Genomic DNA, 15,315 nt, shown 5'->3' with positions numbered 1-15,315 from the left:
CCATATATGACAAACCCACAGCAAACATCATTCTCAATGGTGAAAAACTGAAAGCATTTCCTCTAAGATCAGGAACAAGGCAAGGATGTCCACTCTTGCCACTATTATTCAACATAGTTTTGGAAGTACTAGCCACAGCAATCAGAGAAGAAAAAGAAATAAAATGAATACAAATTGGAAAAGAAGGAAAACTGTCACTGTTTGCAGATGACATGGTACTGTACATAGAGAATCCTAACGATGCCACCAGAAAGATACTAGAGCTAATCAATGAATTTTGTAAAGTTGTAGGATACAAAATTAATGCACAGAAATCTCTTGCATTCCTATACACTAATGGTGAAAAATCAGAAAGAGAAATTAAGGAAACACTCCCATTTACCATTGCAACATAAAGAATAAAATACCTAGGAATAAAACTACCTAAGGAGGTAAAAGACTTGTCCTCAGAAAACTATAAGACACTGATGAAAGAAATCAAAGATGACACGAACGGATGGAGATATATATACCATGTTCTTGGAATGGAAGAATCAATATTGTGAAAATGACTATACTATCCAAAGCAGTCTACAGATTCAGTGCAATCCCTATCAAATTACCTATTGCATTTTGTACAGAACTAGCACAAGAAATCTTAAAATTTGAATGGAGACAAAAAAGACCCCAAATAGTGAAAGCAATCTTGAGGGAAAACACAGAGGTGGCGGAAGCAGACTCCCTGATTTCATACTATACTACCAAGCTATAGTAATCAAGACAATATGGTACTGGCACAAAAACAGAAATATAGATCAATGGAACAGGATAAAAGGCCCAGAGATAAACCCACACACCTATGGTCGACTGATCTATGACAAAGGAGGCAAGGATATATAGTCAAGAAAAGACAGCGTCTTCAATAACTGGTGCTGGGAAAACTGGACAGCTACATGTAAAAGAATGAAATTAGAACACTCCTTAACACCATACACAAAAATATTCTCCAAATGGATTAAAGACCGAAATGTAAAGCCATGCACTCTAAAACTCTTAGAGGAAAACATAGGAAGAACGCTCTGACATATATCACAGCAAGACCTTTTTTGACTCACCTCCTAGAGTAGTTGAAATAAAAACAAAAATAAATGGGACCTAATGAAACTCAAAGCTTCTGCACAGCAAAGGAAACTATAAACAAGATGAAAGAACAATGCTCAGAAAATATTTGCAAACAAATCAATGGAAAACGGGTAATCTCCAAAATATGTAAATAGCTTATGCAGCTCAACATTAAAAAAACAAACAACCCAATTAGAAGATGGGCAGAAGACCTAAACAGACATTTCTCTAAAAAAGACATACAGATGGCCAAGAGGCACATGAAAAGCTGCTCAACATCACTAATTATTAAAGAAATGCAATTCAAAACTACAATGAGTTATCACCTCACGCCTTTTAGAATGGGCATCATCAGAAAATCTACAAACAACAAATGCTGGAGAGGGTGTGGAGAAAAGAGAACCCTGTTGCACTGTTGGTGGGAATGTAAATTGATACAACCACTATGGAAAACAGTATGGAGATTCCTTAAAAAACTAAACATAGTACTACCATATGACCCAACAATCCCACTACTAGGCATATACCCTGAGAAAACCATAATTCAAAAGGAGACATGTACCACAGTGTTCATTGAAGCACTATTTACAATAGCCAGGTCATGGAAGCAACCTAAATGCCCATAGACAGATGAATGGATAAAGAAGACATGGTACATATATACAATGAAATATTACTCAGCCATAAGAAAGAACAAAATTGGGTCATTTGTAGAGACCTGGATGGACCTAGAGCCTGTCATACGGGTGAAGTAAGTCAGAAAGTGACAAACAAATATCGTATATTAACATATATACATGGAATCTGAAAAAATGGCACAGACTGGTTTGCAAGGTGGAAATAGAGATACAGATGTAGAGAACAAACGTATGGACACCAAGGGGGGAAACTGGGTGGGGGGATGAATTGGGAGATTGGGATTGACATATATACACTAATATGTATAAAATAGTTAAGTAATAAGAACCTGCTGTATAAAATAAAATAAAATTCAAAAAAAAAAGCAATTGTTTTCTGTTCTTTGTGGAATTCCAGTGAAATATAAGACTCCAGTGGACTTGCATGGTTCCTTATCTATCTTTTTCGTTTAGAAATAAAAGCACACCTGTCATAAGTAACATAGGATATAGGAAATTTGTGATTTACAGTTGATCTTTAGAAAGAACAGAGAAATAGAAAGATTATCTTCTGATAGCACCAGAGCTTTTGTTCTCCAAATAGACTGCATCTTAAGCTGTGGACTTTGACCACCCAGTGACTCATACATGATTACACAGTGGACAGATTAAAGAATGTTTTGGGGAATTTTGTAGGTTGTAAGATGTTAAGATGTCTGGAATCTCAGTAGAATATACTATTCTTTTTTTTTTTTTTTTTTGTGGTACGCGGGCCTCTCACTGCTGTGGCCTCTCCCACTGCGGAGCACAGGCTCTGGACACACAGGCCCAGCAGCCATGGCTCATGGGCCCAGCCGCTCCGTGGCATGTGGGATCCTCCCTGACCGGGGCACGAACCCGTGTCCCCTGCATCGGCAGGCGGACTCCCAACCACTGCACCACCAGGGAGGTCCTACACTATTCTACTTAATGACACAATAAAAAATAAAGTGAATTTAAGTGTAAGGTGACATGGTCATTTCATTAACCTTTGTAATTTGAAGAATACTTGTTTCTCAGGATTGAATATTTTCAGCCCTCACTTATTGTCAGGGTTTTAGTGAGCTGTACTTTGTTGAACATTTCTTCAATTATTCTTCATCTATTTTTGTCTTTGGTTTTAATATGTCTTAGAATATACAAGCCCCTCTAACAACAGCCTTTCTAAAAGAAATGTGATGCATGCCACATATGTAATTTAAAAATGTTTAGTTGCTACATCATCAAAGTTTAAAAACGGTAAAATTAATTTTATAAAGTACTTTTAACTTATCCCAGTGTATCCAGAATATTATCATTTCAATATGTATTTGGTAGAAAAATTATTGGAGTATTTTCCTTTTTTGTACTGTCTTTTGAAATATGGTGTATATTTTTTAAATTTATTGTACATCTCAATTTGGACTACCCACATTTTAAGTTCTCAGTAGCCATATGTAGCCAGTGGCTACCATGTTAGACACTGTAACTGTACTTCTTTTGCCTGATGTTTATATAGAGAAAAATAATTTCATCCCCAAAACTCAGCAGAACGTTTTAAATAAACCAGTATAGAGACTCAAATAAAGAGGACTCAGATAAATTAGAAATGAAATGGGAGACATTTAACTTATTCCACAGAAATACAAAGGATCATAAGAGACTGTTATATGACAACAAATTGGACAAAGTAGAAGAAAAGGATAAATTCCTAGAAACATACAACCTACCAGGAGTGAATCATGAAAAAAAAAAAAAAACTGGAAAACTGATGAGACCAATTACTAGTAACTACTTGGACAGGTATTTGATTACTGATTAAATAAACAAAACAAAAAATAAAAGTCCAAGACCAGATGGCTTCATTGATGAATTCTAGCAAACATTCAAAGAAGAATGAATGCCAATCCTTAAACTATCCATACAATGAAAAGGAGTGATTCTGCCAAACTCATTCTACGAGGCCACCATCACCCCGATGCCAACGCTAGACAAGTATGCTTCAAGGAAGGAATATCACAGGCCAGTAACACTGATGAACATAGATGCAAACAGTCCTCAACAACATACTAGCAAACAGAGTCCAACAGCACATTAAAAGCATCATACATCAAGATCAAGTGTGATTTATTCCAAGGATGCAGGGGTGGTTCAACATCTGTAAATCTATAAATGTGGTACACCACATTAAGAAAATGAAGGATAAAAATATAATCACAACAGATGCAGAAAAAGCATTTGACAAAATTCAACATCCATTTGTAATAAAGACTCTCAAAAAATTGAGTATAGAGGAAATGTACCTTAACATTAATAAAGGCCATATGTGACAAGCCCACAGCAAACATCATATACTCAACCTTGAAAAGCATTTCCTCTAAAATCAAGAACAGTATAAGGATGACGTGGCAATTAGGCAAGAAAAATAAAAGGCATCTAAATTGAAAAGGAAGAAGTAAAATTGTCTTTATTTGCAGGTGAAATGATACTATATGTAGAAAACCCTAAATAGTCCACCAAAAAACTATTAATAAATGAAGTGCACAGTATAAAATCAATATACAAAAATCAGTTACATTTCCGTATACCAACAATGAACTGTCAGAAATAGAAATTAAGAAAACAATCATTTTTACAATAACATCAAAAACAACAAAATACTTAGGAATAAATTTGACCAAGGAGGTTAAAGGTCTATACACTGAAATCTATAAGACATTTTAAAGGTCTATACACTGAAATCTATAAACATTGATTAAGAAATTGAAGAGAACACAAATGAAAAACATTCTGTGCTAATGGATTTGAATAATTAGTATTGTTAAATGTTCATAATACTCAAAGCAATCTAAAGATTCAGTGCAATCCTTATCAAAATTCCAATGGCATTTTTCACAGGAATAGAACAATGCTAAAATTTACAAAAGACCTCAAATAGCCAAAGCAGTCTTGAGAAAGAAGAACAAAGCTGGATGCATCACAATTCCTTTCAAACAATAATATAAACAAAACAGTATGGTATTGACATAAAAACAGACACATAAGTCAGTGGAACCCAATAGCCCAGAAATTAACTCACACAAGGCAGCTAAGAATGTACAAGAGAAAGAATTGTCCCTTCCCTAAATGGTGTTAGGAAAATTAATAATCTACATGCGAAAGAACAAAAGTGGACCTCATCTTACACCAAACACAAAAATCAACTCAAAATGTATTAAAGCCTTGAACATAAGACCTGAAACTATAAAACTAGAAGAAAACATAGGGAGGAAACTTCTTGACATTGGTCTTGACAGTGATTTTTTTGATTCGGCAACAAAAGCAAAAGTGGGTCTAAGTTAAACTAAAAAGCTCTGCACAGAAAAGGAAACCGTCAACAAAATGAAAAGGCAACTATGGAGTAAGAGAAAATTTTTGCAAATCCTATATCTGACAGGGGGTTGATATCCAAAATATACAGTGAATTCCCACAGTTCATTAGCATAAAATCAAATAACTCAGTTTAAAAATTTGGAAAGGACCTAAGTAGACATTTTTTTCTAAAGAGACATAAAAGAGGTCAACAGGTATATGAAAAGGTGGTCAACATCACAAATCATGGAAATGCAAATCAAAACCACCTGAGATATCACCTCATACCTGTTAGGATGTCTATTATCAAAGAGACAAGAGGTTACAAATGCTGGCAAGGATGTGAAGAAAAGGGAACCCTGGTGCACTGTTGGTGGAAATGTAGAGTGGTACAGCCGCTATGCAAAACATTATGGATGTTCCTCAAAAACTTAAAAATAGAGCTACCATATGTTCCAGTGATCCTACTTTTGAATATATAGCCAAAGAAAAGAAATAATTATTTCAGAGATATCTGTACTCCTATGTTCAGAGCAGCATCATTTGCAATAGCCAAATATGGAAACAGCCTAAAGTCCATCTGTGGATGAATGGATAAAGAAGATATACACACACACACACACACACACACACACACACGCACGCGCACACACACACACACACACTGGTATACTATGCAGCCCTAAAATAAGAAAGAAATCCTGTCATTTTTGATAACATGGATGAACCTGGAGGGCATTATGCTAAGTGAAATAAATCAGATAAAGATAAATACCATATAGAATCACTTATATGTGGATTTTTTTAAAAAAGTCTAACTTACTGAAACAGAGTAGAAAAGTGGTTGCCAGGGCATATGGTGTGGGGGAAATAGGGAGAGTTTGTTCAGAGGGTACAAACTTGCAGCTGCAAGACTAATAAGGTCTGAAGAAATAATATAAAACATGGTGACTACAGTTGATAGCAGTGCATTGTATAACTGGAATTTACTAAGAGAGAAAAACTTAAATTTCTTACCAAAAATAAATATAAATAAATATGTGAGGTGTTGGATTTGTTAACTCAGTGTTGGGGAACCTTTCATGATGTATGTGTATATCAAATCATCAGGTTGTACACTTATAATACCTTACAATAAATAAATCAGTTTTACCTCAGTAAAGCTGGAGGTGTGGGGTAGGGGAAAGTAAATGCATAAATAAACTAGTATGTCCATAAAATAAAATAGTACTCAGCAATGAAAGTGAACAAACTATTGATTCTCACAACAATATGGATGAATCGTAAATATGTTTTGCCAAGTAAAATAAACCATTTATGTGACATTTTGAGAATGGCAAAACTATTGGGAAGGAAGGGAGATAGGTAGTTTCCAGGAATTGGTCAGGGAGAGGAATTGACTAAAAGAAGGCAGCAGAAGGAATTTGGGGGTGACAAAACTGTTCTGTTTGATATTGTGATGGTAGATACATGATGCATTATGTATTCCCATAGAATTGTACATCTCAAGGAGTACATTTTGTGTATGTACATTTCTTAAATATCAGCCACAGTATGGGGAATGCAAGATATATTTCAGACTATGTGAAATTAATTTGTTTTCCAAATGAATTGCATAACCGTTGTTATATATAACAAACAACCCGTTGTTTACTCGGGTTGAACATATAAATAAATAAATATATTGTAGGTAAGAAAGCCAGGTTTCTCACTGTTGAAGAAGTACAAATAAGCAAAAGGCAAAGGCTGGGATGAATTTTGTCTTGCTGGCTTGGGTTGGAGATAACAGTATGAGCTCATGGGAAGGGAGGGAGGATAGCTGGATCATACATATGTGTGTATATATATATATATATATATATATATATATATATATATGCAATATCTATGTATTTCCCTAGGTGTGTCTGTTGAGAGGGCCTAGAGGCAGTGAGCACACCTAGCACCTGGATTTGGTTTCTAAATACCATTCTCCAATAAATAGAACTGGGACTCCTTGTAGAGTTGTTGCTTCCGGGGCTGAGACAAGGAAAATACAAGATGAGCTTGGAGGTAGCATCTTGTGGTACCTGAAAGAAAGGAAATACTTACAAAACAAAAAGGTAAAAGGATGAGGCATGATGAAAGGACACAGAAGCCTACTTGATAGGACTCCCAGTGACCAAAGCTGGAAAAATTTGAACAACAAATTAAATAATGGTAGTGTTTGATTACAATCCAAATAATAAATATCCATGTGTCCATACTTACAGAAGAATTCCAGTGAATAATGTAGAAGAAATTAGGGAAATTTAAAAAAATCACCATTAGATCACTACAGTATAATTGTCTTAGTCAGAATACACAGATGAATGCTAAAATTAGTGGTCAGAAGTTTAAAGAGAAACAGCATATTTTCATAGTCAGAAAATATCTCCCCCAAATCATTTGCAAAGGAAAATAGTAACTTTACAGTATAGAAACTTGACAGAAACCACCTTAACCAAGTGATCCAGGTGCATCTCACTAATAATAAAACACATACCTCCTGATCTGGTGTACTGAGAGGGTGTATCACCCATGGTATCCTTCCCGAGAATGTATAACCTCAATCTAATGATGAGAAGACATCAAACAAACCTACAGAATCACTGGCTACTACTTTCTAGCTCATGAAGGACAAGTAAAGGCTTAAAAGTTGTCACTGTCTGGAGGCGACTAAAGAGCCATGACAGCCAAGTGCACTGTGAGGTCATGGATAGGATTCTGGAAAAGAAAAAAACATTAGTGAAAAAAATGGGTGAAATCTGAGTAAAGTCTGAAGTTTACTTCTTAGTATTGTGTTGTTAATTTCTTAATTTTGACACTTTTATTATGGTTCTATAAGGTGTTAACATTGGGGGTAATTTCCTGGCAGTCCAGTGGTTAATACTCTGCACTTCCACTGCAGGGGGCCCGGGTTTGATCGGAACTAAGATCCCACATGCCACGTGACATGGCCAAAAGAAAATAAAAGTTGTTTACATTGGGGAAACTGGATGATGAGCATAAGGGGACTCTGTACTATCTTTGCAAATCCAAAATTATCTAAAAATAAAATTAAAAATAAGGTATAGTTGCCTGAGTTCAGTGTTGTTTTCATATATCTCACAATTATTTATAAAATACCAATGGGGAGAAATGTCTGTTTTACTCTGATAACCAAATAAACACTTTTTTTTTTTTTTTTTTTTTTTTGTGGTACGCGGGCCTCTCACTGTTGTGGCATCTCCCGTTGCGGAGCCCAGGCTCCGGACACGCAGGCTCAGCGGCCATGGCTCACGGGCCCAGCCTCTCCATGGCATGTGGGATCTTCCCAGACCGGGGCACGAACCCACGTCCCCTGCATCAGCAGACAGACTCTCAACCACTGCACCACCAGGAAAGCCCCCAAATAAACACTTTTGATGATTGTTAAGCTTTGTGGTTTATTTTAAATATATTTTGGTGGTGGTTATTTTGGTTGAAGTTTTATAAAAAGATTCAGTATTCAAAGCTTAATAAACAATGAAACCAGAGATGATTCAGGACATTAAAACCAGAGAACTAAGACAAATGCTCTTATTCTGGTTATGTGTTTTCCAGCAGTATATCAGAGCTTATTAGCTTTCTTCTAATCTTCCCCTCTCTTTATTAGCTGAATGTGACCACCTCCTTCATACTTCATGTACATTATAACCTCAGCGTTCAACTTTCCCCTGCTTGAAGGAATGGGGATTCAAAAGGGGGGGCTGGGCAGTTAGGGGTTTTCTCGGTCAGTGATAGGGTGCGCCAAACTTTAATGGCGATTGGAAAGCTGTAAGATGCCAAAGCACTGTGGATGGCACCCCCATCCTAACCCATTGGTAGCTTTACCTGAGGTTTTGATATTAGAGATTACCTGGTTATTTGGCAGATATAGTCCAATATTGTTTACTGGACTTAATCTGTACTTGTCGTATTCTGTATGCTTGGTACTATTCTAGGCCATGCAGAAATCAAAATCAAAATCATGATCTCTGCCAAAGAACTTGTACTTGTTTGAAAGAAGACAAACATGAAGGCTCTATAGTAGGTGTAAAGACCAGAGGCTTTAGAGTTTTGCAGTCATATCCTCACTATTTCTTCCTTTAATTCCTAGGTCTGTGCTTTGGCAAATTTATTTAAACTTTGAGTCTCTTTCCTTACCTGTGGTATAGGATACTAATATCAGTCTTACAAGACTGTCATGGTCATAAATACCTGGCACACAGGAGATGTTTAGTGAACCGCAGTTATTCTTATCATGGTCGTTGTTATTAAGACTGATAGACCATTAGAAAATATGATAGTTTATTACACCAAATAACTCTGTTCATTGAATATTGTGTTACTCACAGTGTTCACATTGAATATTGTGTTACTCAACCTGTGTGTTCAATCTTTGTTTTATCCTTTTAGAGATGATGAAGAGAAAAAAAAGTCTCCGTCAGAAGGTACTGATGAGAAGGCTAATGGAACACATCCAAAGACCATCAGCCGTATTGGGAGTACTACCAACCCATTCTTGGACATTCCTCACGACCCAAATGCTGCTGTGTACAAAAGTGGTTTCTTGGCTCGGAAAATCCATGCAGATATGGATGGAAAGAAGAGTAAGCATCATTTGTTGACATTTTCTATTTCATTTATTTCGTCTTTAAGATAGGCTCAAAATTTAAAGTGAATTTATCTGAAGTAAAGTGAAGGGATAAAGAAAAATTGTATTATGTTTATTTAGAAAAGTATTATTGAAATTTGGTAAAGCCTCTAACCCTAAATCTGAAAACCATTATGCACCTTATCTTCTGCAAGTAGAATTACAGAACTTCAGAACTGGAAGATTTCTTACAGACCATTTGTTTCTAACCTCTTATTCATTTATTTATTCTCACCTTCAACAAATAGTTTTTAGTACCTGCTATGTGCTAGGCATCAAAAATACAGTAGTATATAGAATGGACAAGGGCCCTGTCTTCATGGAGTTTACATTTTCTGGTGGTTGAAGGAAAGGTTGGATTTATAACACATAGAATGATAAATAGTGTGAGATCCTTGAGACAAAGCAGGGAGGGTTAGAATTGAGATCCAAGCACACGTGGAATGCTGACCTCTGTGGAAGATGGACGGGTGCAGTGTAGGTGAGTGTAGTGTGCTTCGTCCTAGGAAATGGAAGGAGGCCCATGTGACAGGATTATCTACTGACACATGATGTTGGAAGTTTGAGTGGAATGGAGTCTGTTTCTATGTTTAGAATAGCCCTTGCAGAGTATGAAATAGCAATTGTATGTAGTTGGATAGACTAAGATAGCTGTTAATGCATGAATTAACAGCTTTCATGCAGAATTAATGCAGAATTAGGCTATAGCTCTAGATTATTTCTATCCACCTCCAGACACAGACATGCAGTGCTGGGATGGACAGTCCTGCTGTTTCCTCCTGTGCTGGGCCCTTTTTTCTTAATGTATTACCATATTCTATTAGGGTACAATCAAGAGAAACGTTGTAACAGTGTAGCTTTACACTGACTTACAATGCTGAGCAAGCCTTGCTGTCCCCAGTTCTGTAGGAGCACCCCACCATGTTTCTGGGCAGTCTGTACACTAGCCCGCTAGGCTATGTCATTTTCTCTGTCAGCACTCCAGTGGCTGCAAGGGACAGTGAGTCTAACAGCTTAGGAGAAAAGGGCAAGGAGACGCCTCAAGATGAAGAATTGTCTCCAGGACATTTTCTGCATTTCTTTCTCTTTATTGTTTTTGCATATCATATTTATTCTTTTTTTATTGAGGTATAATTGATTTACAATATTTTATTAGTCTCAGGTGTACAACATAATGATTCAAAGATTTTATAGATTACACTCCATGTATGTCAATAGTTATTATGAAATATTGGCTGTAATTCCCTGTGCTGTACAGTATATCCTTGTAGCTTGTTTATTTTATACATAGTAGTTTGGATCCCTTAATTCCCCACCCCTATTTTGCCTCTCCCCCTTTCCCTCTCCCCACAGTAAACACTAGTTTGTTCTCTATATCTGTGAGTCTGTTTCTTTTTTGTAATATTCATTCATTTATTTTATTTTTTAGAGTCCACGTATAAGTGATGAAACACAGTATTTGTCTTTCTCTGTCTTGACTTACTTCACTAAGCATAATACCCTCCAGGTCCATTCATGTTGCTGCAAATGGCAGAATTTCATTCTTTTTTATGGCTGAGTAATATTCCATTGTGTGTGTTTACATTTATATATATCACATCTTCTTTATCCATTTATCTGTTGATGGACATCTAGGTTGCTTCCATATCTTGGCTGAAAAGTTAGCTGATAGCCTTATGGGAGCTCCTTTGTAAGTAACTTGTTGCTTTTCCCTTGTTGCTTTTAATATTCTGTCTTTATTTTTAATTTTTGCCATTTTAATTACAGTGTGTTGGTGTGGTCCTTTTTGGGTTTCAGACTCTCTGTGGATTTTCAGCCAAGAAGTCTATTTAACCTTTCCCAGGTTAGGGAAGTTTTCAGCTATTATATATTCAAATATTTTGTCTTCCACTTTCTCTCTTCTCCTTCTGGTACTCCTATAAGGTGAATGTTAGTATATTTGATGTTGTCCCAGAGGTCTCTTGAACTGTCCTCATTTCTTTTTATTCTTTTTTCTTGTTTTGCTCAGCAGCAGCGATTCCCACTGCTCTGTCTTCCAGCTCGCTCATCCGTTCCTCTGTATCATTTAATCTACTGTTGATTCCTTCTAGTGTATTTTTTCATTTCAGTTAGTGTATTCTTTATCTCTGTTTGGTTGTTCTTTATGGTTTCTAACTCTTTATTAAAAACTTCTAATTTCTCACTCTGTTCATCCATTCTTCTCCCAAGTTCTTTGATCATCTTTACAATCATTACCCTGAACTCTTTCTCAGGTAGGTTGCCTGTCTCCACTTTGCTTAGTTCTCCTTCTGGGGTTTTATCTTGTTCCTTTCTTTGGAATATGTTCCTCTGTCACCTCATTTTGCCTTATTTGCTGGTTTCATTTCTGTGTATGTAAGCTGGTTACATTTCCTGACCTTGGAGAAGTGGCCTTCTGTAGGAGACAGCCTGTGTGTGCTGGCAGCACAGTCCCCTCGGTCACCAGGGCTGGATGCTCTGGGGTGCCCCCTCTGTGGACTGTGGGTCCCCCTGTTGTGGTAGGCTGACAGGTGTGGGCAGTCTCATAGGCATGGCTGGCCCCTGGTCTGGTTGCTGGCCAGGCCCTCCTTGTGTAGAGGTTGCTGGTCATTGGTTGGTAGGCCTGAGTCACAAGGTGGCTGGCAGCCTCACTCCTGGTGAGCCCCAGAGCTTGTGCTGGCCCACTGGTGGTCAGAGCCAGGTCCTGGGGTCTAGCTGCAGGACCCAGGGGTGCCAGAGCTGGTGTCGGACTGCTGGTGAGTGGGGCTGGACCCTGGGGCACCTGGCTGAGGGGCCCAGTGTGTCTCAGAGCTGGTGTTGGCCTGAAGGTAGGTAGGGCCATGGCCCAGCTGGTGTGTGGGCTGGGTCTGTAGGCTCCAGGGCTGAGGTTTTCCTTGGGCATGTCTCTGCCTGCTGGTGGGTGATGCTGGTCCCAAGGCTAGAGCAGGCTCACTGGTGGATGGGGTCAAGGTCCAGGAGATTCTGGGGCTGGTGCCTGTTCACTGGTGTGTGGAGCTGAGTCATGGGGTCTTTGGCTGCAGGGCCCTGGGGTTCCCAGGTCTAGTGCCTAGGTACTGATGTGTGTGGCCGGGTCCTGGACCCTCTGGTGGACAAGGCCGTGTCCAGGGGCAGCTGTGGGCTCGAGGGTCTTAAGGCAGCCTGTCTGCTGGTGGGTGGGACTGTGTCCCCACCTAGTTAGTTGCTTGGCCTGAGGTGTCCCCGTACTGGTTCCTTCAGGTTGGTGGGTAGAGGTGGGGCTGGGTCCTGAGGCTAGTAAGTTAGAAGGAGGATTCCAAGAGGTGCTCGCTAGACCAGCATCCACATGGTAGAACGAGCTCCCCAAATAGCTGCTGCCAGTGTCTGTGTCCCCAAGGTGAGCTGCAGTTGCCTCCTGCCTCTCTGAGGGGCTCTCTAAGATCAGCAGGAGGGTCTAACCCTGGCCCCTTTCAAATTACTGCTTCTTTCTTGGGTCCCAGAGCATGTGAGACTCTGTGTGTGCCCTTTAAGACTGAGGTCTCTTTCCCACAGCCCTCTGGGCAATCTCCTGAAAGTCAGCCCCACTGGCCTTCAAAGCTAAATATTCTGGGGGCTCATCTTCCCAACGCAGGACCCCTGAGCTTGGGAGCCAGATGTGGGGCACGGACCCCTCACTCCATGGGGAGAACCTCTGCAGTTGTAACTATTCTCCCGTTTGTGGGTTGCCCACCCCAGGGTGTGGTCTTGGCTGTACTGCGACTCCGCCCTCAAACCCATCTCACTGTGGTCCATTCATTATGTCTTTAGTTGTAGAAGATCTCTTTTGATAGGTTCTGGTCTTTTTTGTAAGTGGATGTAATTTTGTGTGTCTGTGGGAGGAGGTGAGCTCAGGGGCTTCCTGCTTTGCACTTGTGGGAACCCCACTCAGCTTTATTCTTTGGAAGGGGAGGCTTTCATGTGGCTGGATGCGTGATTACTAGCAGCACGGCAGAGCATGTGTTCAGTTCTGTCTCCTGACCTCCACTGTAGTGTATTCTGTGGCATGACTGTGACCTGTGTGACTGACACCCACGTGGTTGCTCTGGTGAGAAGAGAGTTCCCTCCAGCAGGGGTGAGATACAGTTCTCGGAGAAAGGGTGATCTTCTTGGTAGACAGAGCCAGCGACGTTCATCTCTTTGTCCCCAGCACACACACACACCCTTTCTCCATACATTGAGTTCAAACAGTGCTTTTGCCCAACATGGCACAGTTTCCCATCTCTAACCACAGATCTCCTCACCTCTGTCCCCTGTGTCTAGCTGTGGCTCCCGTCTCCAAGGCTGGTTGGTGTCCATTCTCTTCAGGTAGGGATGTAACTTAACTCTACAGGCTAACTGAAAAATACAGAATATCTGACATACTTCATATAAAGTACTAGAGGCAAAAAACAGAATAACTGCACTTTAAAATGCCAGTTCTAGAAAAGGCAAAAGAGGCAGCAGAACAGCTGTCACTGATTCAATGTCTGTTGCTACATCAAGCAGGATGGGCTGACCACGCTAATGTACTTGAGCGTCTTTTCACTGAGTCACTTCCCTGGGTAACTTATTCCAGAGCATCCCCAGGTTCAACCTGTTGACATTTGCTTTGTCCATGTTTTCCTGGGCCACCTCTGAGAATTTTTGGAGAGAATCCCCCTGCTGGAAGCTCTGATCGCTTAGCAGCCCTATGAGTAGGAGCACAGGCCCAAACCATCGCAGTCCCCTTGCACCAGGCCAGAGGTTTTCCTGCCAGTAAAACTCCTTTAAAAGCCTTAGTTATCCCCTTTGAGAACTTCTGGCTGGTTAGGGCAGTTTTAAGTGTCACAGGGCTTTTTTTCTGTTTAGCAGCTTAAGAAGTTCTGCCTGTTACCTGCCTCTGCTTCAGTCTCTATTTCTGTTCCTGCTTCAGAACGCAAAATAGGTGGGAAAACAGATGGATCAGGTAAGATGGGGCTAATTGGGCCCAGTCTCCAGACTTCACTCCAGCTGGTTGCTTTATCACGGAGGGCTTCTTCACTTCTGCCTTTGAGAGAGGGTTTTGGGGAGGAGTCTTGAAGTTTCATCCTTTAATTCCTCAGGCTCTTCCTAGATATTCCCATTTCAGTTTTTCATGGTTTTTAAAATCACATAAGTATGGGCAGATAATCCAACTTTTTCAGTAGAAAGTGCATAGTTTCTAATGATAATTTACATAAACTAAAATTTACCAATTTAAATTACATAGTTTGAGTTCTGAAAAATGAATACAGTTGTGTGACTACCATCACTATCAAGATACATAACATTTCCATTATCTGAAAAAGATCTTGCTGTTAATTCCTTCCACCTTTACTCCCAGCCCATGGCAACCACTTATCTGTCCTTGGGCACTGAGCTTTTTCTTTTCTATAATTTCAATAAATTGAATCGTGCATATTTTTTTGTGCTTGGCTTCTTTCACTTGGAAGTGTTCTTTGCAGATTCATCCATATTGTGTGCTGCGTTAGTTTGTAGTTTGTCTCCTTTTATTGCTGAGTAGTATATTCATTCCATTGTTTGAATATCTTACAGTTTACACAT

The 15,315-nt window shown here is 39.2% G+C and overlaps 1 protein-coding gene across 11 annotated transcripts in view; it reads left to right on the top strand.

Annotated features, from left to right (window-relative positions):
* Nucleotides 1–15,315, top strand: part of PSD3 (pleckstrin and Sec7 domain containing 3) — a 669,219-nt gene that overhangs the window by 453,675 nt on the left and 200,229 nt on the right. For all 11 annotated transcript variants that reach the window (XM_079909126.1, XM_079909122.1, XM_079909125.1 and 8 more), the window contains one exon: nucleotides 9,525–9,718. In XM_079909126.1, coding sequence (XP_079765252.1) covers nucleotides 9,525–9,718 — 194 coding nt within the window. The remainder of the gene's footprint in view (nucleotides 1–9,524; nucleotides 9,719–15,315) is intronic.

Source organism: Stenella coeruleoalba, assembly GCF_951394435.1.
Source record: "Stenella coeruleoalba genome assembly, chromosome: 21".
NCBI classification, from domain to species: Eukaryota; Metazoa; Chordata; class Mammalia; order Artiodactyla; family Delphinidae; genus Stenella; species Stenella coeruleoalba.
Note: the sequence above shows the minus strand (reverse complement) of the source record. Positions and strands in the feature narration are given on the sequence as shown.